General features: G+C 36.8%; 2 protein-coding genes across 2 annotated transcripts; both read left to right on the plus strand.

Annotated features, from left to right (window-relative positions):
- The first annotated feature begins 43 nt into the window (after positions 1–43).
- LOC107744647 (major histocompatibility complex class I-related gene protein-like) lies at positions 44–3,007 on the plus strand. Its single transcript, XM_016558453.1, has 4 exons — positions 44–56; positions 865–1,131; positions 1,224–1,502; positions 2,709–3,007. Exons 1-4 carry the CDS (start codon positions 44–46, stop codon positions 3,005–3,007), a joined length of 858 nt encoding a protein of 285 aa, XP_016413939.1.
- A 14,763-nt stretch (positions 3,008–17,770) lies between these two features.
- On the plus strand, positions 17,771–24,111 carry LOC107744648 (major histocompatibility complex class I-related gene protein-like). The gene is made up of 6 exons (XM_016558454.1): positions 17,771–17,816; positions 20,755–21,021; positions 21,114–21,392; positions 22,414–22,707; positions 23,180–23,264; positions 23,981–24,111. Exons 1-5 carry the CDS (start codon positions 17,771–17,773, stop codon positions 23,257–23,259), a joined length of 966 nt encoding a protein of 321 aa, XP_016413940.1. The 3' UTR covers positions 23,260–23,264; positions 23,981–24,111.
- Positions 24,112–24,815: the final 704 nt, after the last annotated feature.

Here is a 24,815-nt window from a genome sequence, read left to right on the forward strand (position 1 = left end):
AACATGCAAACATGTTATAAACATGCTAGCGAGGTGTTAAAACATGCAAGAAACAGGTTAGCAAGCATGCTAAGACCTAGCAACTACATGGCAACACCCTAACAACCACACATAACCCCTTAGTGACCACTCAGAACACCCTAGCAATTGCTTATCAACCACCCACAGTACCATAGCAACCACATAGCAATGGTTTAGTAACCACCCAGAACACCCTGGCAACCACCTATCAACCACCCATAACACCATAGCAACAACTTGGAATACCATAGCAACTGCCTAGCTACAACCTAGCAACCACCCGTAACACCCTAGCAACCATCCAGAGTACCCTAGCAACACCCTAGCAATCACCTTGAGCACCCTAGAAACCAACTAATAACACCATAGCACCCATTCAAAACCAGCAAGAACACAGTTGCATCTGTCTGAGAAACTTAACCTTCAAATTTTGAGCTTTTAAATCTATCTAAACATACTAGCTGTGTGTTTAATCATGTTAAAACATGTTAGCTGTGTGCTAAATGATGCTAAAACATGCTAGCGGTGTGTTAAATGATGTTAGAAACATGCCAAAACATGCTAGTAATGTTAAATCATGTTAACAACATGCTAAAATACATTAGCAATCTATCTATCTATCTATCTATCTATCTTCAAGATTTGAAGCAACTACTTCAAACTTTCAGGCTTGGCTTTCTCAAGTCAACCTACAGTTTGTCTTGACAAACATTATCTAGTTTATGATGAAACTGCAAAAGTAGTGATGTGAAATTAAAAGAAAAAACTGAACGACTCAAACAGTAATTTGATTTATGGCACTGTATGTGGTGTTTAACTGTGTTTGTCTTGTTGTTTGTTCAGAGAGGCACACCTTCATCACACTTTACACTGAAATAAATGGACAGACGGTTGCAGGATTCCCAGATATTTCTGCTGTAACTACACTGGATGGACAGCAGATTGATTATTATGACAGTGAGATAAAGAAGCTGATTCCCAAACAGGACTGGATGAAGGAGTTTGCATCTGAAGACAGATTTAAAGAATACACTGAGTTCAGAGAACGAGTGCAGCAGACCAACAAAATCAACATTCGTTTTATAATGGAGCGATTCAATCAGTCACATGGTGAGTTACAATACTTTATACTATAGTTTTAAACGTCAAGAATGACCTTATACAATAAAAATACAAGTAAGCCCTCTCTCTCTTTTCCTCAGGTGTTCATGTGTATCAGAGGATGTATGGATGTGATTGGGATGATGAGACTGGAGAATCACGTGGGTTTGATCAGCACGGTTATGATGGACAGGATTTCATCTTTCTAGACATGAAGGAGTTCAGATACGTCACACCTGTACTGCAGGGAATAATCACAATGCAGAAGTGGAACAACGACAGAGAACAACTTGAATTACTGAAACAATACTACGAATACGAATGTGTTGAGTGGTTAAAATATTTCTTGACGTCAAGGAAAGCGGGTTTAGAGAGAAGAGGTAGCTCGTCTTCAAGAAATTCACTTTGTTCAACAAGTAGATTATTTTTGATTAGGGCAGATCCCCCCCCCACCCACCTTAAGGACTGTATCATTTTTCTGTTTATTTAGTTAAATGTGTCCAGAATAGTCATCTCAGTTTTAGTGACAATGACATAAATTATAAACCAAGCATGAGTTTTCATCTGATTAGATTTTTAACAAAAATTTTATTTGTACCAAGGTGGGGACAAATTCCCTCGGTCTGACAAAAGCAATTTGCTTTATACATTTACAGCAAAATCAGAGTACAGGCAGTTTTAGCTTAAAATTTTAAAGAATGTAATCAATAATTATGAATTACAAAATTATAATAGCCTATTTGAAAAATATTGTTACCTGATGCTAACTTAAGGTTATTTTTAAATATAAAGTCCAAATATTTTTATTCAACCAACTAGTTAGAATTCATTTGATGGAAAAACAAAGGATTTGATGTGGATAACAGAGTAACTACAGTAATGAAGCCACGCACCCTGGAGCGTTTTACCCCACAGACTAGGTTTGAGAAAAAATATGTAATTCTAAAAATAGTATTATATTTTTCTTTAATAACACATACTCCTTATCTACAGGCCTAACTATTCTCATATCATATATAACTGTGATGTTCTACAAAACAACAAGTCAACACAGTCCATAGTTGCAACAAAAATGTATCTTGACTTTATCTAGTGGTTAGGGAGGCATTTCCCCCCACTCTATCCTATAATAAATAAGTCATTGGTGTTTGTCTATTTTTTTTTTTTTGCCTCATTAACCCTCTGGTGCACTTTGGTTAATTTTAACTGAGAAATTTTGTTTACAAAAAATGTTTTGTAAAAAATCATAGCTTCATGAGAAAACTGCATTTTTAAGGCCTAGTCTCTATTTTAACCTGAAATACTGCATTAATTAAAAAAGAAATTACAAATATTTGTGGGGGAAATTATTTACATAAATTGCATAAGTTATTGTATAAATATTAATTAGTACCATAAAATTCTCTCAAAAAAAAAAAAATTTGAACAAAAATGTTACTTTTTTTTCTGTTACATTCTGTTACATTTCAGGTGTCATTTGAGGAGCACTGAAGGGTTCAAACAAAATGTAGCTGTGTTTATGTTTAAGTTGATCTATTGCATAAATTGGAAGTATTTTCATCACTTTTTTTCTCAATTTTTTGTAGCTGCTGTAGTGTCTCTGTTACAGTGGAGTTCCTCCTCTCCAGTAGTGTGTCATGCCACAGGTTTCTACCCATCAGCAGTGACTATCACCTGGTTAAAAAATGGAGAAGATCATGATGAGGACATGGATCTTGGAGAGATACTGCCAAATGAGGATGGGACCTTCCAGAAGACATCTATCCTCAATGTTCCTCCAGACGACTGGAAGAAGCACCAGTATGTTTGTGTGGTGGAGCACGAGACAGGGACCATCCGGAAGATTCTGACTGAGGACGAGATTAAGAGTAACAACAGCGAGTAAAAAAAAAAATCTTAATCATACTTTTAATGCTTTGTTTTCATAGTTATTCTCTCTCTCTCGCTTCAAAGATTCTCATGTCAAGCTCCAAAAGCAAGAAAAGAGTAAATATCAAGAAATTAGTTTGTGAGACTGTATTTCAGGGCTATTATTTCAGGTCTTCTGAAGTCATGTGACAGCTTTGTGTGTTTAAGTCATTATTCAGTATATAGCATGTTACTGATACACAGTGCTGTTTGTGTGCGTTCTTCTCCTCATATGACTCTGTATACAGCCAGAAAGCACTCAGAGTTGTTTTCATTTGTATTACAAATGCACCAAAGTTGAATAAGAAGACGATGTCAATATGAGTCAGTCTTAAAAAAAAAAAATCACACAGCTCAAACCATTACAGTGGCTTATTAGGACCAGCTGTGAGGTGACCCAAAGAATCACTTTTTTTTTTATATGCGTGGATTATTTTTGTTTGTATTGATTATTATTGATTTGATCAGTTTCTGTGTTACTGTTTCTGTGAATTTTTATTCACGTGTGTCTATTTTTTAGGTCCTCTAGAGTTATACATTAGAATTCTTACCATATTGTTGGGATCAAGCGCAGCAGCAGCTTTGTTTTGGATTGCTTGCATTTTACACAAAAAAAAGGCATCTTATGGTAAGTATGTTTACCTGTCGATCTCTGAGCTGATATAATTTCTCATTCAAGTGGTCTCATCAGCTGCAGTGACATTAGCATTCAAAAGTTTGGATTCACACACACATTTTCATGTTTTTGACACATGACCAAGATGGAATTAAATATGCTTTACTAATAATTTTGCGAATCATTATTATGTCATTTTACATTGAAGTTGACATGAAATTAAATCTATTTTCTAAATGCATGTTATTATTGTGAATGATTGATCTGTGCACATGTGTGGGGTTCTTTTCGTAACTGACCTCTTAAAGTCATAACTGGATGTTTGGTGAAATGACAGACTTTGGTGACACATGCAGGACTTCTCCAATCCATCCAATCAACAACTGATACACAGAACCATATCCATTACACATCACAATGCGGAAGAAGTTATCTATCGCTATTTCTGCGTAATCTCCACTTTAAACTGCAAAGCCTCATTTCAGTAGCCACTAGAATGTCTGGGTGATTACAAATGTTTGAATGCTAGTACCTGCTCCAAAATGTCTTCAAATATCAAGAAATTAGACATATTGTTAATAACTTGTCTCTCCGTGATCATAATATCAAGATGCATGAATGCATAATCCAGTTTTAAATAGCAGTGTTTACATGGACCACAATAATCCAGTCTTATTCAGACTAGTCTAGCTGATGGCTGGTCTAAAGTCTCATAACCAGATCAATAAAAACTGGATTGAAAGAGTTTTTCAAAAGAAAATCTGCATTTCAAAAATTCTGATCTAATAATATCTTTTAGAAGTTTTAGATGTGTACTGGTTTGATGAAACAGAGATTTAGTGTAAAATATGTTAGCTTTGACTTTGCTATGTTTATAAAAACAAAGCCAAATGTTTAAGCAGCATTTGAGAGAGTTTGCTGTTTTGTCACATGCTGCTTTAGTGTAATTAATAAGAGCTTCTTTTATTCTTTATGACATTCATTTTCAGAAACCAAAGTCTGAGAAAGCGTTTCATCCCGTAACACAGGCCGACAGCGATGGACAATCGTCTGCACAGTCCCTGGATGTGGGCAAACAGATGATGTTGGACAATAATGGATAATAGATGTGATGAGAACTTTTGTATAACATCCATGAGCAGTACAGTAAGTGATGTGTGGATATCGATGTGATCGATGAAAGAATATCCAGATGCTGTGTGTACATGAAACTTGCATTAATAATGTGTGCCTTTGATGTATGTGATTAGATGTATTACTGTGTGTGTGTGTGTGTGTGTGTGTGAACTTCTTTCACCTCTTGCATTTGTAAATATTGTCAAGTTAAGTCACCTTTATTTGTATAGCGCTTTATACAATACAGAATTGTAAAAGAAAAAAAAAAAAAGGTTCTGTAAATGCAGAATATTTTATTTTCAAGATATATACATTTAACGATTATAAATTTTTTAAAGGACCAGCTTTGTGAGTTTTTATTGTTAAAATGAAACATTAAAAAAAGAACACCATGCAGATCTTTGTCTTTTTCAGTATTTTTTTTCCACATTAATTTCACACTTGTCAAGTACAAATACGTGGTTTTGGTTCATAATAATAGTGTATACTTTCTTTCTTTATTTGTCCCAAAAGAACAGAAGTGAAATGTGACAACATGCCCCATATATGTGGGGTACACTGTAACATCTGGGGGGCACGTTGTAACATGATCATATGACATAATAAAATGTTATCTGATCTAATGAAAGAAATATACAAGACTAAAAACTAAAATATTTTGTCAGTAAAATAATGAACTTTTTAAATAAAAAAATTGTTTTTTAAGTGAAAAGTGTCTGAGAAAAACATGTATCTGCTGTCAGATGTTGTCATTATTCTAACGTTATTTTCGTATCTTGTAGTGAAATTAAAAATAAGTCTCTCACCTCAGAAAAACTAACTGTCCTGTCAGATGTTACACTATTCACGCATTTTTCTGTTTAAAATGTGGAGGCGCGTGCGCTGTATATAACATCATATATAAAGAGCACATACATTTTATGTTACATTACAACATTAACATTTTATCTCAAGGGAAATTTTGTCACTGACGATTAATTACACATTTTAAATAGCAAATTCTAGTCATCAGAACACATTAAATGAACGTGCAATTGGATGGTAATGAAAATACAGATAGCACAGGTACGTCAGCAAGACGTCTGTTAAAGATCGCTTCATCTGGAAAGCATCTGCTGTCTACAAACATCTGACAGACGTCTGTGAGGTGTCAGTTTTACATCATAAACATCTTAAAGACATCTTCTAAACGTCTATTTGACATCTGATAGGAAACATCCTATAGACGTATTGCAGATGAGCAAACACTCTAAAAAATACATCTTGCAGATGTAATGCAGACGTCAAATAGACGTCTCAGTGATGTGCGTGTGCTATCAGACCCATGACTTTGCAGTTATGTTGCCAATAAGTTATGAAATGACTTAAGTATTATGAGTATAATATGTAGCTGGGCCGTTCTTGGTTTTCTTATAACCATAAGAGTTAGCACTGACGATGTTTTGAGTTGGTAATTTGATGGTAATGAAATCATGGGCATGCAATGTCCTATTAACGTCCAATTATTAAATCATGAAATGACCAAAACATACCTATAGATTACATAACTGGTACATCGTGTGTTTAAGAGATGTCAGTGCAACTGGCTTTCAGTTAAAACAGCTCATTTTAGTCCAGGACTAGCTTAAGCCTTGTCTGTGAAACCGGGGGCCAATTGCATAATTTTCCTCCTCAAGGGCCGATGTGACTGCTGCTGAAATATTGTTCTTGGTAATGAAAATGAAGGCACGTAAGGCACCTTTTGGCTCACGAGAGGTTGTGGAGCTTCAGGAGGACAGGGCTTTATTTGGCACTGGATTGTGTAAGGACTTGTCTGAATTTATTTATACAGTGAAGACTATCCAGTGTTATTTTACGTTTGATTACTTCATTCAATTTCTGCAGTATTTCTGTACCTGAATATTAGTGTTAGATCTACCTGTTAACAGAAATGATCGAATGTCTGTCTGGGAAAAAAATGGTTACTGAATAAAGCGGTCAACTTGTGAGTAAAACTTTCCTCCTTAAACATCCGTATTGAAACTGTTTATATAGACCTGCAGCTTCCCTCAGTAACCACTTCATCCTGTGGATGTGGTGAAGTTTTTGAAGAGTGTTTGCAGCGCACTTTCACAGCTACGCTTATTTGAGAGTCAAATGCATAGATCTTTATCCATAATGAAGGTCATCGTTTTCTTCATCTACGTACCTTTTGTTTACTCAGGTGAGATTCATTTCATACCATCATTTAAAGGATGAATTCTCTGTTAGCTAACCAAGTAAATCCATATGTAGGCTCTCATGAATATAGCCACAGAAGCTGGCATGGCGTTAAAAAGGAAAGAAAGATTTTTCTGTCAGCAAGGCCTTCAGCTACTTCCCTTTAGTTTTATTAATATGTTGAATAAGCGTTTATTTTAGTGCTTCAACGTAAACTAATTTCAGCTTTTTGCCTTTTTGTTTAGTTTCAACTAATATTTTTATTATATTTATTTATTCGATTTATTGTTAATTTTGTTTTATTTCAGCTTTATTTTAATTAACAGAAATGTGTTTAATAGTTTTAGCTATCGATAATATCCCTGGTTGAACTGATAGAAAATCATGTGGTGTTTTCTAATTTTCTCAAATATAAAACAATTTATTATTATTATTTTCTCCCTTTTTATCAAATTAGTTTTTTATCTAGTCCTACATGAATGACTAAAGATATGAACATTTGGATGCAAATTAACCCGTTAACATAGATCCATAGATTCAAGAACGCTTTGAAATACAGGCCCAAGGTTGGTCTTTTTAAAGAAGACACACTGCAGATTATAAACACGTGAAAAATGAACATGTAAAAAAGTTCTAGAAGTTTTAGTAAAGCCAATGTACTGAACTTATTTTATATTAAATTTGTTTGACAAAATAATTTGGACTGTAAAATTGCTATAAAAATATACCGGTATATCTAACCTAGTGATGCTCCAAATTTGAAGTTGATATCACAAAAACTGAGCCCGCAAAAGGTTTTATAGTACAGTTTATAATGTAACACAATGTTGTCTGCTAACCAAAAGGACTGGGATGTGAAACTGCCCCTGGTGCTCATGGCTATCAGAGCAACTCCACAAGAGTCAACAGGTGTGCCTCCCTTCGAACTAATGACAGGCCGGCAAATGACATTGCCCTTGCACCTGCTGTACCAGCCAGGAGACTCCAACCTTGTCACCGCCTACACCACTCATCAATACCTTGATGAACTACACCGGCATTTGAGAACCACATTTGCTTTTGCCCAACAACGACTCCAAAAGAGCGCAGAAGGCCAGAAAGCATACTACGACCGTAAGGCCTCACACAAAGAACTGGATGTGGGCGACAGGGTCTGGTACTACAGCTACGCACAGCCTCCTCAGATAACCCCTCATCGGCTATCAAAGAAGTTCCTGCCACACTGGACAGGACCGCATGAGATTGTGGACAAACTCTCCCCTGTTGCATATCGGATCAAGCTGAGTCGGGGACAGAAAGAACCAGTTTTCAAATGGGTCCATCGTAACCAGATCAAGAGACATGTGGCTGCTGGCAGGGAAAGACAGGGGGGGGCTTGTGCTAACTAGGCCTTGCTATAGTCCTCAAACAAAGACTGTTTCGAACAGACAAGAACTTCCCTCACTGATCCACTGCCTTTCTCCCTTTTCTCTGAACCAGGATGCTGCTGTGGCTCTCCATCCTCTGCCTCCAGCTAAACAGAGGACAGCCGCAACCCGATATCACATCACCAGGTCCAGCATCAGGCATTGCACTGAGGGACCAACCTGGACTTCTTATGACCAACTGTAGGACTCACACCCAGAAGGTGTACGTCCGACTCGACCCCCGAAATGTCTACCGGACACATTATCCCCGGGCAGCTGCACACTACAGTTGGGCAGGTGCCCAATGGACTGAGAATACCCTCGCTCACGCAGAAGCCGATATCAAACACATGCTCTCTCAGTTGCAGAAAATGACTGTCACTCAAGCAGAGCTAAGCGGACATAACAGGCGTGACAAACGATTCCTAGGGGCCTTGCTCGGAGCTGCTGCTGCTGTTGGAACCCTGTTCAACCTGGGAGTGACCAGTGTCAACTCCGTGAGCCTATCTACCCTGAGGCAACATGTAAGGGAGATCCAGACTGAGATGCCCCAGCTGAGAGAACAACTCACACTACAGAGCCAAACCCTACAGACTATAGGCAAATCATTGAAGGGCACCCTGGTGGTTCTGAACACTCACAGTGTCCTGCTGAACCAAACTGTGAACTCCGTGAAACAGTTATTCTCTGTTATACAGAATGATGTTGCCCAAACTCAGCTGGTCACCGCACTGATGTCTGACATGCTCCGTGAGGTGAGCTCCTCCATTGACAGCCTAGCCATGGGTAGAATTCCTCCGTATCTGGTGCCCCTGAGCCTAGTACAAACAGTGTTATCCTCTGTAACTACCCGTCCAGCTGACCCTCTTCAAGCCCACCTTGCCTACTCCCTGGGAGGGTCCATCCTGCTACATGTTGACCCTGAGCAGAGCGAGATGGCGTTTCTTCTGAATCTACCCATCATTGAATCTGACAACATTTACAGACTCAAAGACATTGTCAATGTTGGATTTTGGCAGGGAAACACTCACATCAGAATACACACACCAGATATGGTAGCCTACCACGACAATAACCCACAGTTATACCTGGCCCCAAACCTGCGCATGTGTACCCTGACCAAAGACATTCATTATCTCTGCCCCAGCAAGCCCTTCCTTCGAGACAACACTGAAGGAATCTGCGGGTTACAACCCATGCAAAGAGAAACACTCTGCCCCGCTGAGGCCAAGCCTCGCACACAAGTCACAGAAACGCAAGCAGAGATTGTGATAAATCAGTGGCTTGTCAACACGCCCATCCGTACCGCCACACTGACCTATGACCAGCACGACACTGCCACCCGTGTCAGTCTGCCCAACCAGAGTATGTGGATTCACGTGCCCAAAGGTGCCATCCTCCACCTCGGTGACCTGGCGCTGTACCACCTTCCAAGTGAAGAGTACCAATCCGAGGTAGAAATGCCAGCCTTCTTCAGGGACCACAATCTCACCATGGAACCTGAATTGGAACTGAGCATTGAGAAAGGGGGGTCACAGACGATTGACATCACCCCAATCGACACAGCCCTCCAAGCACTGTCTCGGATGCCTGTCCAGAACACCTTTCCCGTCGCTCGATCCTGGACCTCTGCCGACACGGCACTTTGCCTTGCCACAGCAATCGGGTACACCCTAACCCTCGGCCTTGCTTTTGTCCTGTTTAACAGAGTCAACGGGGTGCAAAGGTCCATGAACAGGTGCACAGCTGCCCTTCCTCGAACCTTCAAACGGAGCCACCGCAAGAGAGGGACCCAGGCGGAGACAATGCTGAACCTGACCAAGGGTAACACCCACGCTGAGGATCCGAAGGCTGAGGAAAAGTAGGATCCACCTGCCATCTGTCAATCCTGATCCACCTGCCATCTGAAAATTAGGATCCACCTGCCATCCGGCCTTCAGGATCCACCTGCCATCTAGCCATTATGATCCACCTGCTACCCGATCATCATGATCCACCTGCTGTCCAACCATCATGAAAACTGTTGTCTGATGAAGTGTGCAGGTGAACTTCGTCAGCCAAAAGGGGGGCTGTAGCGTCTGCGTAGGATCATGCATGATTTTTGGGGTTTTATGGTTTAAGAAGACCCTTTTAGCTTTTGACATTTGCATATAAATTACAGTCCTGGTCCCAGACGTCACACTTATATGGGTACTAAATGTCAAATGGTTCCCCCCCACTCTCAAAGAGATGCTAAACAGTTTCACCACTCGCACCTTCATGTGGGGTTTCAAACACATTCCAAAGAGACGTAAATGACCCCCGGGGCCAGGCACAACAGGCCAGGCCGGCTGACCAAGCAAACTAACACACACACAAACACACACACACATAAAGACCGTTACTCTATTATACTCTACAAATATATCTGGTATATTGCATGTGTTGTTTGTATGTTTCCCTATTAGATTAGCTGAGTTACCACTCGTATTTGTATTAGTTAAAGCCCTAAAACACTGATCTTCAGGTGTATGTATGTATCTTTGGTTTAATCTATTCTAAATGTTTGTTTCTTGGTATCAAAATGATCTGCTATCTATTTCTCAAACAATGATGTACAGTATGTGATTGTGAAACGCATCTTACTATTTGTAGCATATTTTGGGTAAAACTGCACCGATCTTCCAGACCAGCAATAAACATGCAAATGGGCCATAAACAAGAGACAAAGAAAGTTTCTCCCGCTCAAAATTCATGCCTCTGATTGGCCATTCCACCTAAAAGGGGGTGTGAATACAAACCCTCAAAAGGCATTAGCCCGAAATAATCTTTGCTCAGAAACCCTCTTCGTTTGAGACAACACCTTTTCCAAGACTCTCAAGATCTTCCTCTTGAGTTTTATTTTCCGGCAGTTTTTATCTTCAAGTAACTTTAGTCGCTGTGGACTTTTCCTTCTTCAGAAGAACCAGAAGTAAAACTTCCAGCTCACTCATCACGAACTCATCAAAGACCTCCGGTGTCTACTGCATCAGGATTCTTGTTTCAGCAATCGAAACCAATGCAAGTAACCGTTTACAATTATTTAGATGCGTGTTTAAGTTTCAGCCCCTTTTTAAGGTGATTTTTGATTCTTTGATGATTCTCAAAGGTTGTGGTTAAGTGATGTGAAATACTGCCATTCTTTTTCTTTCCTCTCTCTTTTTCTTACTTTGCTTCATTCTGTATATATGTGTTTTGCTTAGTTAGTTATATGTTAGATATAGTTTCATTTATTAAATCCCTTATATTCACAACTGATTGTCTCTGTTGCTGCTCACAATTCAAGTCAATGAATGTTCCAACCCTTGCTACATATGTTAAATTACTGCTAGCACTGCATAAATAAGAAAAGATTATTCTTCCTTGGCCAGGAAAATAATCTTTCTTTGAATTGATAAATGATTATTTTGTCTGCTCGGTGGACGGACAGATCAAGTAATGGTAATATTGATTCTGCTACAGTTAATTCAAAGATCTAATCTAAATATTTATTATGAATCATAACCAGTTATAATTCGTCATAAATATTTCCCTTTTGAGCTTGAAATTACTACATCTACGTAACTTTTGTTTACTCAGGTGAGATTCATTTCATACCATCATTTAAAGGATGAATTCTCTGTTAGCTAACCAAGTAAATCCATATGTAGGCTCTCATGAATATAGCCACAGAAGCTGGCATGGCGTTAAAAAGGAAAGAAAGATTTTTCTGTCAGCAAGGCCTTCAGCTACTTCCCTTTAGTTTTATTAATATGTTGAATAAGCGTTTATTTTAGTGCTTCAACGTAAACTAATTTCAGCTTTTTGCCTTTTTGTTTAGTTTCAACTAATATTTTTGTTATATTTATTTATTCGATTTATTGTTCATTTTGTTTTATTTCAGCTTTATTTTAATTAACAGAAATGTGTTTAATAGTTTTAGCTATCGATAATATCCCTGGTTGAACTGATAGAAAATCATGTGGTGTTTTCTAATTTTCTCAAATATAAAACAATTTATTATTATTATTTTCTCCCTTTTTATCAAATTAGTTTTTTATCTAGTCCTACATGAATGACTAAAGATATGAACATTTGGATGCAAATTAACCCAGTAACATAGATCCATAGATTCAAGAACGCTTTGAAATACAGGCCCAAGGTTGGTCTTTTTAAAGAAGACACACTGCAGATTATAAACACGTGAAAAATGAACATGTAAAAAAGTTCTAGAAGTTTTAGTAAAGCCAATGTACTGAACTTATTTTATATTAAATTTGTTTGACAAAATAATTTGGACTGTAAAATTGCTATAAAAATATACCGGTATATCTAACCTAGTGATGCTCCAAATTTGAAGTTGATATCACAAAAACTGAGCCCGCAAAAGGTTTTATAGTACAGTTTATAATGTAACACAATGTTTTCACAGGATGAGTTTTAAGTTTAAACCTTTCCAGTGATGCCTAATTTATGATGAAACTGCAAAAGTATTGATGAAGTGAAAAGAAAATGCTGAAACATGCAAACAGTAATTTTAGTGTGGTGTTTGAGAGCTTTATGTCGTCTTGTTTGTTCAGAGAGGCACACCTTCATCACACTTTACACTGAAATAAATGGACAGACGGTTGCAGGATTCCCAGATATTTCTGCTGTAACTACACTGGATGGACAGCAGATTGATTATTATGACAGTGAGATAAAGAAGCTGATTCCCAAACAGGACTGGATGAAGGAGTTTGCATCTGAAGACAGATTTAAAGAATACACTGAGTTCAGAGAACGAGTGCAGCAGACCAACAAAATCAACATTCGTTTTATAATGGAGCGATTCAATCAGTCACATGGTGAGTTACAATACTTTATACTATAGTTTTAAACGTCAAGAATGACCTTATACAATAAAAATACAAGTAAGCCCTCTCTCTCTTTTCCTCAGGTGTTCATGTGTATCAGAGGATGTATGGATGTGATTGGGATGATGAGACTGGAGAATCACGTGGGTTTGATCAGCACGGTTATGATGGACAGGATTTCATCTTTCTAGACATGAAGGAGTTCAGATACGTCACACCTGTACTGCAGGGAATAATCACAATGCAGAAGTGGAACAACGACAGAGAACAACTTGAATTACTGAAACAATACTACGAATACGAATGTGTTGAGTGGTTAAAATATTTCTTGACGTCAAGGAAAGCGGGTTTAGAGAGAAGAGGTAGCTCGTCTTCAAGAAATTCACTTTGTTCAACAAGTAGATTATTTTTGATTAGGGCAGATCCCCCCCCCACCCACCTTAAGGACTGTATCATTTTTCTGTTTATTTAGTTAAATGTGTCCAGAATAGTCATCTCAGTTTTAGTGACAATGACATAAATTATAAACCAAGCATGAGTTTTCATCTGATTAGATTTTTAACAAAAATTTTATTTGTACCAAGGTGGGGACAAATTCCCTCGGTCTGACAAAAGCAATTTGCTTTATACATTTACAGCAAAATCAGAGTACAGGCAGTTTTAGCTTAAAATTTTAAAGAATATAATCAATAATTATGAATTACAAAATTATAATAGCCTATTTGAAAAATATTGTTACCTGATGCTAACTTAAGGTTATTTTTAAATATAAAGTCCAAATATTTTTATTCAACCAACTAGTTAGAATACATTTGATTGAAAAACAAAGGATTTGATGTTCAGAACAGCATAACTACAGTAATTTATGTGTGTGTGTAAATTGTGTATTTGTGTCTTCAAGCACATTTTGGAAAGTAACAATGAATCGTCACACAAAAAAAAAAGGAATCGTTTCTACAAAACAACAAGCTTTAAAACACTTTTTTTTACTGCTGAAAATTAGATCACTTCCTGTGAAATCTGTTTCCTCTCAGGTTCATCAGCAGTGTGAGCTTCATGGTGAATCCTTCTACGTCACTCTTGTCAACACAGTCCATAGTTGCAACAAAAATGTATCTTGACTTTATCTAGTGGTTAGGGAGGCATTTCCCCCCACTCTATCCTATAATAAATAAGTCATTGGTGTTTGTCTATTTTTTTTTTTTGCCTCATTAACCCTCTGGTGCACTTTGGTTAATTTTACCTGAGACATTTTGTTTACAAAAAATGTTTTGTAAAAAATCATAGCTTCATGAGAAAACTGCATTTTTAAGGCCTAGTCTCTATTTTAACCTGAAATACTGCATTAATTAAAAAATAAATTACAAATATTTGTGGGGAAAATTATTTACAATGGAAAAAATTGCATAAGTTATTGTATAAATATTAATTAGTACCATAAAATTCTCTCAAAAAAAAAAAAATTTGAACAAAAATGTTACTTTTTTTTCTGTTACATTCTGTTACATTTCAGGTGTCATTTGAGGAGCACTGAAGGGTTCAAACAAAATGGTTTGTCTATTTTTTTTTTTTTGCCTCATTAACCCTCTGGTGCACTTTGGTTAATTTTAACTGAGAAATTTTGTTTACAAAAAATGTTTTGTAAAAAATCATAGCTTCATGAGAAAACTGCATTTTTAAGGCCTAGTCTCTATTTTAACCTGAAATACTGCATTAATTAAAAAAGAAATTACAAATATTTGTGGGGGAAATTATTTACATAAATTGCATAAGTTATTGTATAAATATTAATTAGTACCATAAAATTCTCTCAAAAAAAAAAAAATTTGAACAAAAATGTTACTTTTTTTTCTGTTACATTCTGTTACATTTCAGGTGTCATTTGAGGAGCACTGAAGGGTTCAAACAAAATGTAGCTGTGTTTATGTTTAAGTTGATCTATTGCATAAATTGGAAGTATTTTCATCACTTTTTTTCTCAATTTTTTGTAGCTGCTGTAGTGTCTCTGTTACAGTGGAGTTCCTCCTCTCCAGTAGTGTGTCATGCCACAGGTTTCTACCCATCAGCAGTGACTATCACCTGGTTAAAAAATGGAGAAGATCATGATGAGGACATGGATCTTGGAGAGCTACTGCCAAATGAGGATGGGACCTTCCAGAAGACATCTATCCTCAATGTTCCTCAAGACGACTGGAAGAAGCACCAGTATGTTTGTGTGGTGGAGCACGAGACAGGGACCATCCGGAAGATTCTGAGAGAGGACGAGATCAAGAGTAACAACAGTGAGTTATTAATAGTGCGGTATATTGTGAAGTTCTTCTTCTGTCATACTGTATAATAAAAGTGACTAAGTTCGTCAAGCTTGGAAAAAGACAAGAATAAGTATTATTCAATTTGTCAATATGACTTGTGCACTGTATTTCAAGTCTTTTTAAGTCAAATGATAGATTTGTTTGAGGAACAGACCGAAATCATTCATTGCATTTACTTTTTTCAGACCTATATTGCTGTTTCTGTATATTATTGTATGTCTTTTTAAGTATAATTTTTGTGTTTTTAAGGACTTACAAAAGCATTCTTCAAAAAAATATTTCTGTCTGTGGCGGGAGTTTCCTTATTCCTGTATATTTGTCTTTCGATCCACTGTATACAAGTAAGTACTTTTACAGTTTTTCCGTGAACAGCTTCAATAGCTGTAGGATGATGGGAATGTTCTCAGAATTTACACAAGCAGAATTAAAAATCTCAACGAATATGTACGACATTACTTTGCAGCCGTGAAGTAACAGCTGGCAGTCGGTCCGAACGAAAAGCAGATCAAAATCTTTGAAGAGTTTCCTCCGTTCATCTGTACGGGCCTCAGATTTCAGTCCAGTTGGGATTCTTCAGGACCAAAACCGGTTTCAGTGTTAAATAATTTCCACGAGGACGTCACAAACCTGCATCAGTTGTAGTTTTTGCTCACTTGGTGCCTTGGGCAAGATATGACATGAAGGAATGAGAAGAAACACTTTCTAACATACAGTATGTGTGACGTTGGGTCTGTCCAACCACACTGGATATGAAGGTGCAAATGCAAACCAGATACTGTCTGTATATGAAACTCATGCTAATAGCAGCTGCCTCAGATGTGTTACTGTGTGTGATCTTGTCTTTCCATTTGTAAATATTTCAAAAGAAAATGGCCTTTAAAGAGTGCTGGGTAAATTACTTAAAAATCATAGTCAAGATTACTCATTTTAGGTAATGTATTCTGACCACTTTTGGATTACTTTTGACATCATTTGTTTATAGATTTGGGATTAATTGAAATGTGATTAATGTTATAAGAAGAAAAAAATGTATGACCATTAACTGACATCAGAGAGCAAGCAAATGTAATGTTAAATTATTGAAATATTAACTTCAAGTAAGTATTTTTGGTTTGACTGGCAAAAAATGTCCCACCAGAGACAGCAATATATTGGATCACTGTTACACCACAATAAAGGATGCATATCACTCTGTCCCACGGGCAGCTTTGGGCCTCTCTGATCACTGCCTGGTTCATCTTATACTGACCTACAGGCAGAAGCTGAAATCAGCTAAACCTGTACTAAGGACTGTAAAGAGATGGACTAATGAAGCAGAGTGGGATTTACAAGCCTGCTTCGACTGCACTGACTGGAGTGTTTTTGAAGCTGCAGCCACCGATCTGGGGTGTGTTTCCCAAAAGCATCGTTAGATAACTATGGTCGGAAGTTGCTTTTGGGAAACGAGCTCACAGAGACTGTAACTTCATATATCAGTTTCTGTGAGAATATGTGCGGTCTACTGCATCTACACACCCAAAGCGTGCACACATGAAACCGCTTCGCAGACAGCTCGCGACTACTGAACTGAGTTCTTTTTCACGGCGTCTTGCACGTAAAGTTTCTAATACACACAAAATTGTCAAAACGCCCATCATGGTCAGTATTCCTACAAACGCAGTCGGTTATGTCTTAAATGAGTGTAAACAGTTGAGAAGGAAACCACTTGTGTAACAGTATATTAGATATGTGCATTAGGTCTTAAAGTGACAGCAGCCAAATGAACCTGCTGCTGCCTGTGTCATTAATGTTAGTCAAAGAGCAAGTCACTCACTGCTCTTGACTAAACTTTTTGAAACTTTAACTGTAAGGTCTTGTCTGTATTTATTTATACAGTGAAGACTATCCAGTGTTATTTTACATTTGATTACTTCATTACATTTCTGCAGTATTTCTCTATCTGAATATTAGTGTTAGATCTACCTGTCAGTAGAATGTCTAAAGTGGGGTATCAAAATAAAGTGTTAACAGAAATGATCGAATGTCTGTCTGGAAAAAAATGGTTACTGAATAAAGCGGTCAACTTGTGAGTAAAACTTTCCTCCTTAAACATCCGTACTGAAAATGTTTATATAGACCTGCAGCTTCCCTCAGTAACCACTTCTTCCTGTGGATGTGGTGAAGTTTTTGAAGAGTGTTTGCAGCGCACTTTCACAGCTATGCTTATTTGAGGGTCAAATGCATGGATTTTTGTCCATAATGAAGCTCATCATTTTCTTCATCTGCGTACCTTTTGTTTACTCAGGTGAGATTAACGATTAATAATTAGGGATGAATTCTGAATTCTCTGTCAGCTAACCAAGTAAATCCAAATGTAGTCTTAGGGTTTTTAGAACAAAAAAAAAAATCTTAAATATCTAATTTAGTTTTATCTTTGAATAATTAAATTTGGCTCTCGCCTTGAATATAGCCACAGAAGATGGCACGTTGTTAAAAAGAAAGATTTCTGTCAGCAAGGCCTTCAGCCACATCCGTGTGTTGAACTCAGTGTTACTTTAGTTTTATTAATATATTGAATCAGTGTTTATTTTATACGTTTCTTTTTCTTGATAATTTTTGTTAAATTTTTTAGTAATTGTGTGCTTTTGTGATTTTATTATTTTTTGTTGTTGTTTGTATATTTTAATATTGCTATTTAAATTTTTATTTATCTCCAGTGCTTCAATGTAAACTTAGTTAATTGCCAGGCAATGGTTTTAATTTTCAGGTTTTCAATTAATGTTCATATTATAATTATTATCAATTTTGTTTTATTTCAGCTTTATTTTAATTAACATAAATGTTTTTAATATTTTTAGTTATCGATAATATCCCTGAAAATACCCTAATCTAATTTTCTCATATACAAAACAATTTATTATTATTATTATTATTATTATTATTATTAATTTTATTTACTTAATTTGTAAATAATGAAGTTTATTTACTTTTTATTTTATTATTTGTCTAGTACTATATAGTGTTGCACAATATACTGGTACTAAAAATGTATTGCGATACCCTGCTTTAAAAAACTGTGCGATTCCTCATTTCACTAATACACTTTAAGAATGGCATTGTTTTAATAAGAGCCATATTTCCTGAGTTGTGTCGACGTGCGACAGCAGGACAGTGTGTGTTCAGCTCTGCTTCAGCTCCCTGCATGAACACTGGCCAAACATTATACATCCACGCAGTGTGCAGGACTGCTCAAAGTTACTGTACTGGGATTAAATTTACAGTCAGCATACTGTGGAATATATTACAGCAACTTGTCAATTGCTGCCAGCAAGTTACTGTAAATTTCACAGTAATCTTTTTACAGTGTAGTGAAAAAACTACTGAAATGCTATTTAAACTTATAGTTATTATTCTTCTGGGACTAAAATTTCTGACTAAAGCCTTGTTCAGAGTGTCAGTCCAAATCCGATTTTTGTGCATATCTAATTGGAATCTGATCTAAATGATTGACTGTCCACACTGTCTGTCTGTCTATCTGTCTGTCTGTCTGTCTGTCTATCTATCTATCTATCTATCTATCTATCTAAACATACTAGTGGTGCATTTAATCATGCTAGCGGTCTGTTAAACAATGTTAGAAACATGCCAAAACATGCTAGTAATGTGTTAAATCATGTTAACAACATGTTAAAATACATTAGCAATGTGTTAAATCATGTTATAAACATGCAAACATGTTATAAACATGCTAGTGAGGTGTTAAAACATGCAAGAAACAGGTTAGCAAACATGCTAGCACTACATGGCAGACCTAGCAACTACAAAGATCTAGACACTACATGGAAACACCTTAACAACCACACATAACTCCTTAGTGACCTCTCAAAACACCCTAGCAACTGCCTATCAACCACCAACAGTACCGTAGCAACCGCATAGCAATGGTCTAATAACCACCGAGAACACACTGGCAACCACTTGGAATACCCTAGCAACTGCCTAGCTACAACCTAGCAACCACCCATAACACCCTAGCAACCATCCAGAGGTCCCTAGCAACACCCTAGCAATCACCTTGAGCACCCTAGAAACCAACTAATAACACCATAGCACCCATTCAAAACCAGCAAGAACACAGTTGCATCTGTCTGAGAAACTTAACCTTCAAATTTTGAACTTTTAAATCTATCTAAACATACTAGCGGTGTGTTTAATCATGTTAAAACATGTTAGCTGTGTGCTAAATGATGCTAGAAACATGCTAAAACATGCTAGCGGTGTGTTAAATTATGTTAGAAACATGCCAAAACATGCTAGTAATGTTAAATCATGTTAACAACATGCTAAAATACATTAGCAATGTGTTAAATCATGTTCACAACATGCAAACATGTTATAAACATGCTAGCGAGGTGTTAAAACATGCAAGAAACAGGTTAGCAAGCATGCTAAGACCTAGCAACTACATGGCAACACCCTAACAACCACACATAACCCCTTAGTGACCACTCAGAACACCCTAGCAATTGCTTATCAACCACCCACAGTACCATAGCAACCACATAGCAATGGTTTAGTAACCACCCAGAACACCCTGGCAACCACCTATCAACCACCCATAACACCATAGCAACAACTTGGAATACCATAGCAACTGCCTAGCTACAACCTAGCAACCACCCGTAACACCCTAGCAACCATCCAGAGTACCCTAGCAACACCCTAGCAATCACCTTGAGCACCCTAGAAACCAACTAATAACACCATAGCACCCATTCAAAACCAGCAAGAACACAGTTGCATCTGTCTGAGAAACTTAACCTTCAAATTTTGAGCTTTTAAATCTATCTAAACATACTAGCTGTGTGTTTAATCATGTTAAAACATGTTAGCTGTGTGCTAAATGATGCTAAAACATGCTAGCGGTGTGTTAAATGATGTTAGAAACATGCCAAAACATGCTAGTAATGTTAAATCATGTTAACAACATGCTAAAATACATTAGCAATCTATCTATCTATCTATCTATCTATCTTCAAGATTTGAAGCAACTACTTCAAACTTTCAGGCTTGGCTTTCTCAAGTCAACCTACAGTTTGTCTTGACAAACATTATCTAGTTTATGATGAAACTGCAAAAGTAGTGATGTGAAATTAAAAGAAAAAACTGAACGACTCAAACAGTAATTTGATTTATGGCACTGTATGTGGTGTTTAACTGTGTTTGTCTTGTTGTTTGTTCAGAGAGGCACACCTTCATCACACTTTACACTGAAATAAATGGACAGACGGTTGAGGGAATCCCAGATATTTCTGCTGTAACTACACTGGATGGACAGCAGATTGATTATTATGACAGTGAGATAAAGAAGCTGATTCCCAAACAGGACTGGATGAAGGAGTTTGCATCTGAAGACAGATTTAAAGAATACACTGAGTTCAGAGAACGAGTGCAGCAGACCAACAAAATCAACATTACTGTTCTAATGGAGCAATTAAATCAGTCGCATGGTGAGTTACAATACTTTATACTATAGTTTTAAACGTCAAGAATGACCTTATACAATAAAAATACAAGTAAGCCCTCTCTCTCTTTTCCTCAGGTGTTCATGTGTATCAGAGGATGTATGGATGTGATTGGGATGATGAGACTAATGACTCTCGTGGGTTTGATCAGCACGGTTATGATGGACAGGATTTCATCTTTCTAGACATGAAGGAGCCCAGATACGTCACACCTGTACTGCAGGGAATAATCACAATGCAGAAGTTGAACAAGGACAGAGAACAGCTTGAATTACTGAAACAATACTACGAACAAGACTGCGTTGACTGGATAAAATATTTCTTGATGTTAGGGAAAGCGGCTTTAGTGAAAAGAGGTAGCTTGTATTCAAGAAATTCACTTTTGTTTTATCAAGTAGATGATTTTTTATTATAATAAATTAGTCATTGGTGCGATTGCTTATTGGCCCTCTGCTGCTCTTCGTTCACTTTTAACCGAAAAATGTAACATTTTGAAATTTTTAAAATTGTAGCTTCATGGTAAAACTGGATTTTAAACGCCTAGTATTTTAACCCAAAATACTGCATTAATTAAAAAATAATGGAAAAATGTTAGAAATTATGTATTTTCAATGGGTAAATGGCATAAATTATTGCATACATATTAGTACCATAAAATTCTCTCATAATACAAAACATAAAATACAAAAATTGTATTGAACAAAAATACATACATAGTAAAAAAAAAGTGTCACTTTTGATGATGAAACCACAAATGTGACTCCCAAATGAGAAACACCGATGGGTTAAAACTAAATATAGCTGCATTTATGTTTGAGTTGATCTTATGCATAAATTTGAAGTATTAAGAAATTCACTTTGTTTTATCAAGTAGATGATTTTTTATTATAATAAATTAGTCATTGGTGCGATTGCTTCATTGGCCCTCTGCTGCTCTTCGTTCACTTTTAACCGAAAAATGTAACATTTTGAAATTTTTAAAATTGTAGCTTCATGGTAAAACTGGATTTTAAACGCCTAGTATTTTAACCCAAAATACTGCATTAATTAAAAAATAATGGAAAAATGTTAGAAATTATGTATTTTCAATGGGTAAATGGCATAAATTATTGCATACATATTAGTACCATAAAATTCTCTCATAATACAAAACATAAAATACAAAAATTGTATTGAACAAAAATACATACATAGTAAAAAAAAAGTGTCACTTTTGATGATGAAACCACAAATGTGACTCCCAAATGAGAAACACCGATGGGTTAAAACTAAATATAGCTGCATTTATGTTTGAGTTGATCTTATGCATAAATTTGAAGTATTAAACGTTTTTCCCTCACATTTATTTTAATCTTTTTTCTTTCTTTTTTTTTTTAGAGGAAGTGTCTCCTCTAGTGTCTCTGTTACAGAAGGATTCCTCCTCTCCAGTGGAGTGTCATGCCACAGGTTTTTACCCATCAGCAGTGACTATCACCTGGTTAAGAAATGGACAGCAGCACGACGAGGATGTAGATCTTGGACAGTTACTACCAAATGAGGATGGGACCTTCCAGAAGACATCTACCCTCAATATTCATCCAGACGACTGGAAGAAGGACGAGTATGTTTGTGTGGTGGAGCACGAGGGAAAGACCATCCAGAAGACTGAGGAGGAGATCATTAGTAACAAAAGTAAGTTGTTAATAGTGCGGTATAGTGTTTATAGGGTGTACTCAGCGGCTAGAGAATACCCATAATGCACTGTGAGGGTTGTGCCGAGTGAATTGCCACATCTCGCCAGAAGCTGGCGCCTGCATTTTCTATTGTTTTATTTATTTTAAGGTAAAATGCACACCTCTCTAAGGGGCCGTTCACATGTCGCGCCTAAAGCACGTGGAAAACGCTAGCTGCGCCGCTTTCTTCTTCTTTCCAAAGCGCTCTGTAGCTTGCGCTCCCTTTGCGTCTGCCGTTGCTAAGCAACCATGGCCTGCGCTCTCCATGAGACGCGGAAGTTTCAGCAAAGGATCAATTAATTTCCAGCACTGAAATTCTCTTGCAGTAGTTTTTTTCAGTAGCTTCACATGTGACTGGTTTGTATTTACCGCCGCACTGGTAACAGTCATTTTGGTTGACTACCTGTTGTATATCCTCCATGTTTCTCCAGACAACTGGAAGATGAACCAGTATTTTTGTGTGGAGGAGCACAAGGCAAAGACCACCCAGAAGATTCGTGATCAAGATTAATGAAGGTAAGTTGTTTATAGTGAGGTGTAGTGTTTTTATGCTTATGTTTTGGGTGAACTATCCCTTTAATGAACTACATAGTGATATATACACTTTATTGATGATGCATACTATATACAAGCAAACAGATGAACCCAGAATATGAGCACAGCGCACACAGTTTCTTGTTAAGTGTAAAGAAAAAGATGAACTATTTATTGCATTGCATTCATAATCAATCAGCAAATGCAAACTTTCTCGAGGAACGCAAAACTTCTGCGACTGAACCTAAAGTTTCTGGGGAAATGGACATTTTTGCAAGTGAATGCAAAATATCTCTTTTTTTTTGTGTGTGTTTAATAGAAATCCAAGTAGGGTGGAATTAAATAGATCCAATGCTTCACTAATGTTGAAAATCACTTTTACAGCTTGAAATGATTCAGAATTATTGAAATACATTCAAATGCAATGCCTCATCTTCAATAGCCATCACTGCAGTTACAGTTCTGGGTGATGACAAACTTCTGAATGCTAGTGTGAACTTACTCCAAAATGTCTTCAAACGTCAAGAAATTAGACATATTGTTAATAAATGATCTCTACGTCATATTTAAAGAATTTATTGTTCAATCAAGCACTAAATGCGTAATCCAGTCTTCAATAGCATAGTTTGCTGGTTTTTAAATGGTGTTCTTTTAAATTCAAAATATCCCCTTTTAATCCATATGACATTACTTTGCAGAAACCAAAGTGTGAGCAGAAAATCTGTCAAAATAAAAAGCTGACCTGCAGTGACAAAAATCTTTGAAGAGTTTCCTCCAATCATCTGCTATTTTCCCAGATTTCAGAATAACTGGGAATCTTTCCAGCACACGTGTGTGACCAAAACATGTTTTGGTTTGTTTTTAAAGAAAATGTCCTGTAATTATATATTTTTAGTACTTTTTTTTTCAATTTCTAAGTTCACTGAATATGTGTAGTTTGAGGGCTTTTACAATTTGAAATGTAAAAAAAAAAAAGAATAAACATTGAAAATTCAATACAGTTCTTGCAGTTTTCATTGTTTTTTCATTAAAACGGTTGAAAGAAACAATATAAAGCTGAAAAAAATAAAGCAACTTTCAATAATAATTTAATAATGGTACTGTCAGACTCTGTTCAGTGTTTCGTGTGTGTTTTGCTCCCCCACGTGCTCCAGGTAATGTCCATGGTATGTCCTTCCTGTTTCCTGTTCCTATTATGTTTATTAATCCCAGGTGTTTTTCGTCTTTCCCTCCTCATGTCTTGTGTATTTAAGATGTTTCCTGTTTTGAGTTCTCTGTCCGGTTTTGAACATCGATCCCCATGTCCTACATGTGATTTCAATAAAGACTGTTAATCCTGATTCTCCTGCTCGTTCCTCGCTCCTCACCGTAGGCACACCGTGACAGAAAACCGGACCGATACAGAAAAGTAAGCGGCGCCCCTTCTCCCTGTTTTGTTTTCGTTTTGAAAAGTCTTTTTGTTTCCTGTTTGTTTCTCCCCGCAATCATGGAAATCGCCGCTCCTTTCACCATCAATTCTCTGTTCTGGCTCGG

The sequence above is a fragment of the Sinocyclocheilus rhinocerous genome, unplaced genomic scaffold (genome assembly GCF_001515625.1).
Source record: "Sinocyclocheilus rhinocerous isolate Xijiao unplaced genomic scaffold, SAMN03320098_v1.1 scaffold47, whole genome shotgun sequence".
NCBI lineage: Eukaryota > Metazoa > Chordata > Actinopteri > Cypriniformes > Cyprinidae > Sinocyclocheilus > Sinocyclocheilus rhinocerous.

What these genes read in the sequence shown, in the direction of transcription:
- LOC107744647 (XM_016558453.1), top strand. An exon ending in GCGATTCAATCAGTCACATG is followed by an intron (nt 1,132 to 1,223) that starts GTGAGTTACAAT and finishes TCTTTTCCTCAG; the next exon opens with GTGTTCATGTGTATCAGAGG. An exon ending in AGCGGGTTTAGAGAGAAGAG is followed by an intron (nt 1,503 to 2,708) that starts GTAGCTCGTCTT and finishes AATTTTTTGTAG; the next exon opens with CTGCTGTAGTGTCTCTGTTA.
- LOC107744648 (XM_016558454.1), top strand. Translation starts at nt 17,771, where the DNA reads ATGAAGCTCATCATTTTCTTCATCTGCGTACCTTTTGTTTACTCAG. An exon ending in GCAATTAAATCAGTCGCATG is followed by an intron (nt 21,022 to 21,113) that starts GTGAGTTACAAT and finishes TCTTTTCCTCAG; the next exon opens with GTGTTCATGTGTATCAGAGG. An exon ending in AGCGGCTTTAGTGAAAAGAG is followed by an intron (nt 21,393 to 22,413) that starts GTAGCTTGTATT and finishes TTTTTTTTTTAG; the next exon opens with AGGAAGTGTCTCCTCTAGTG.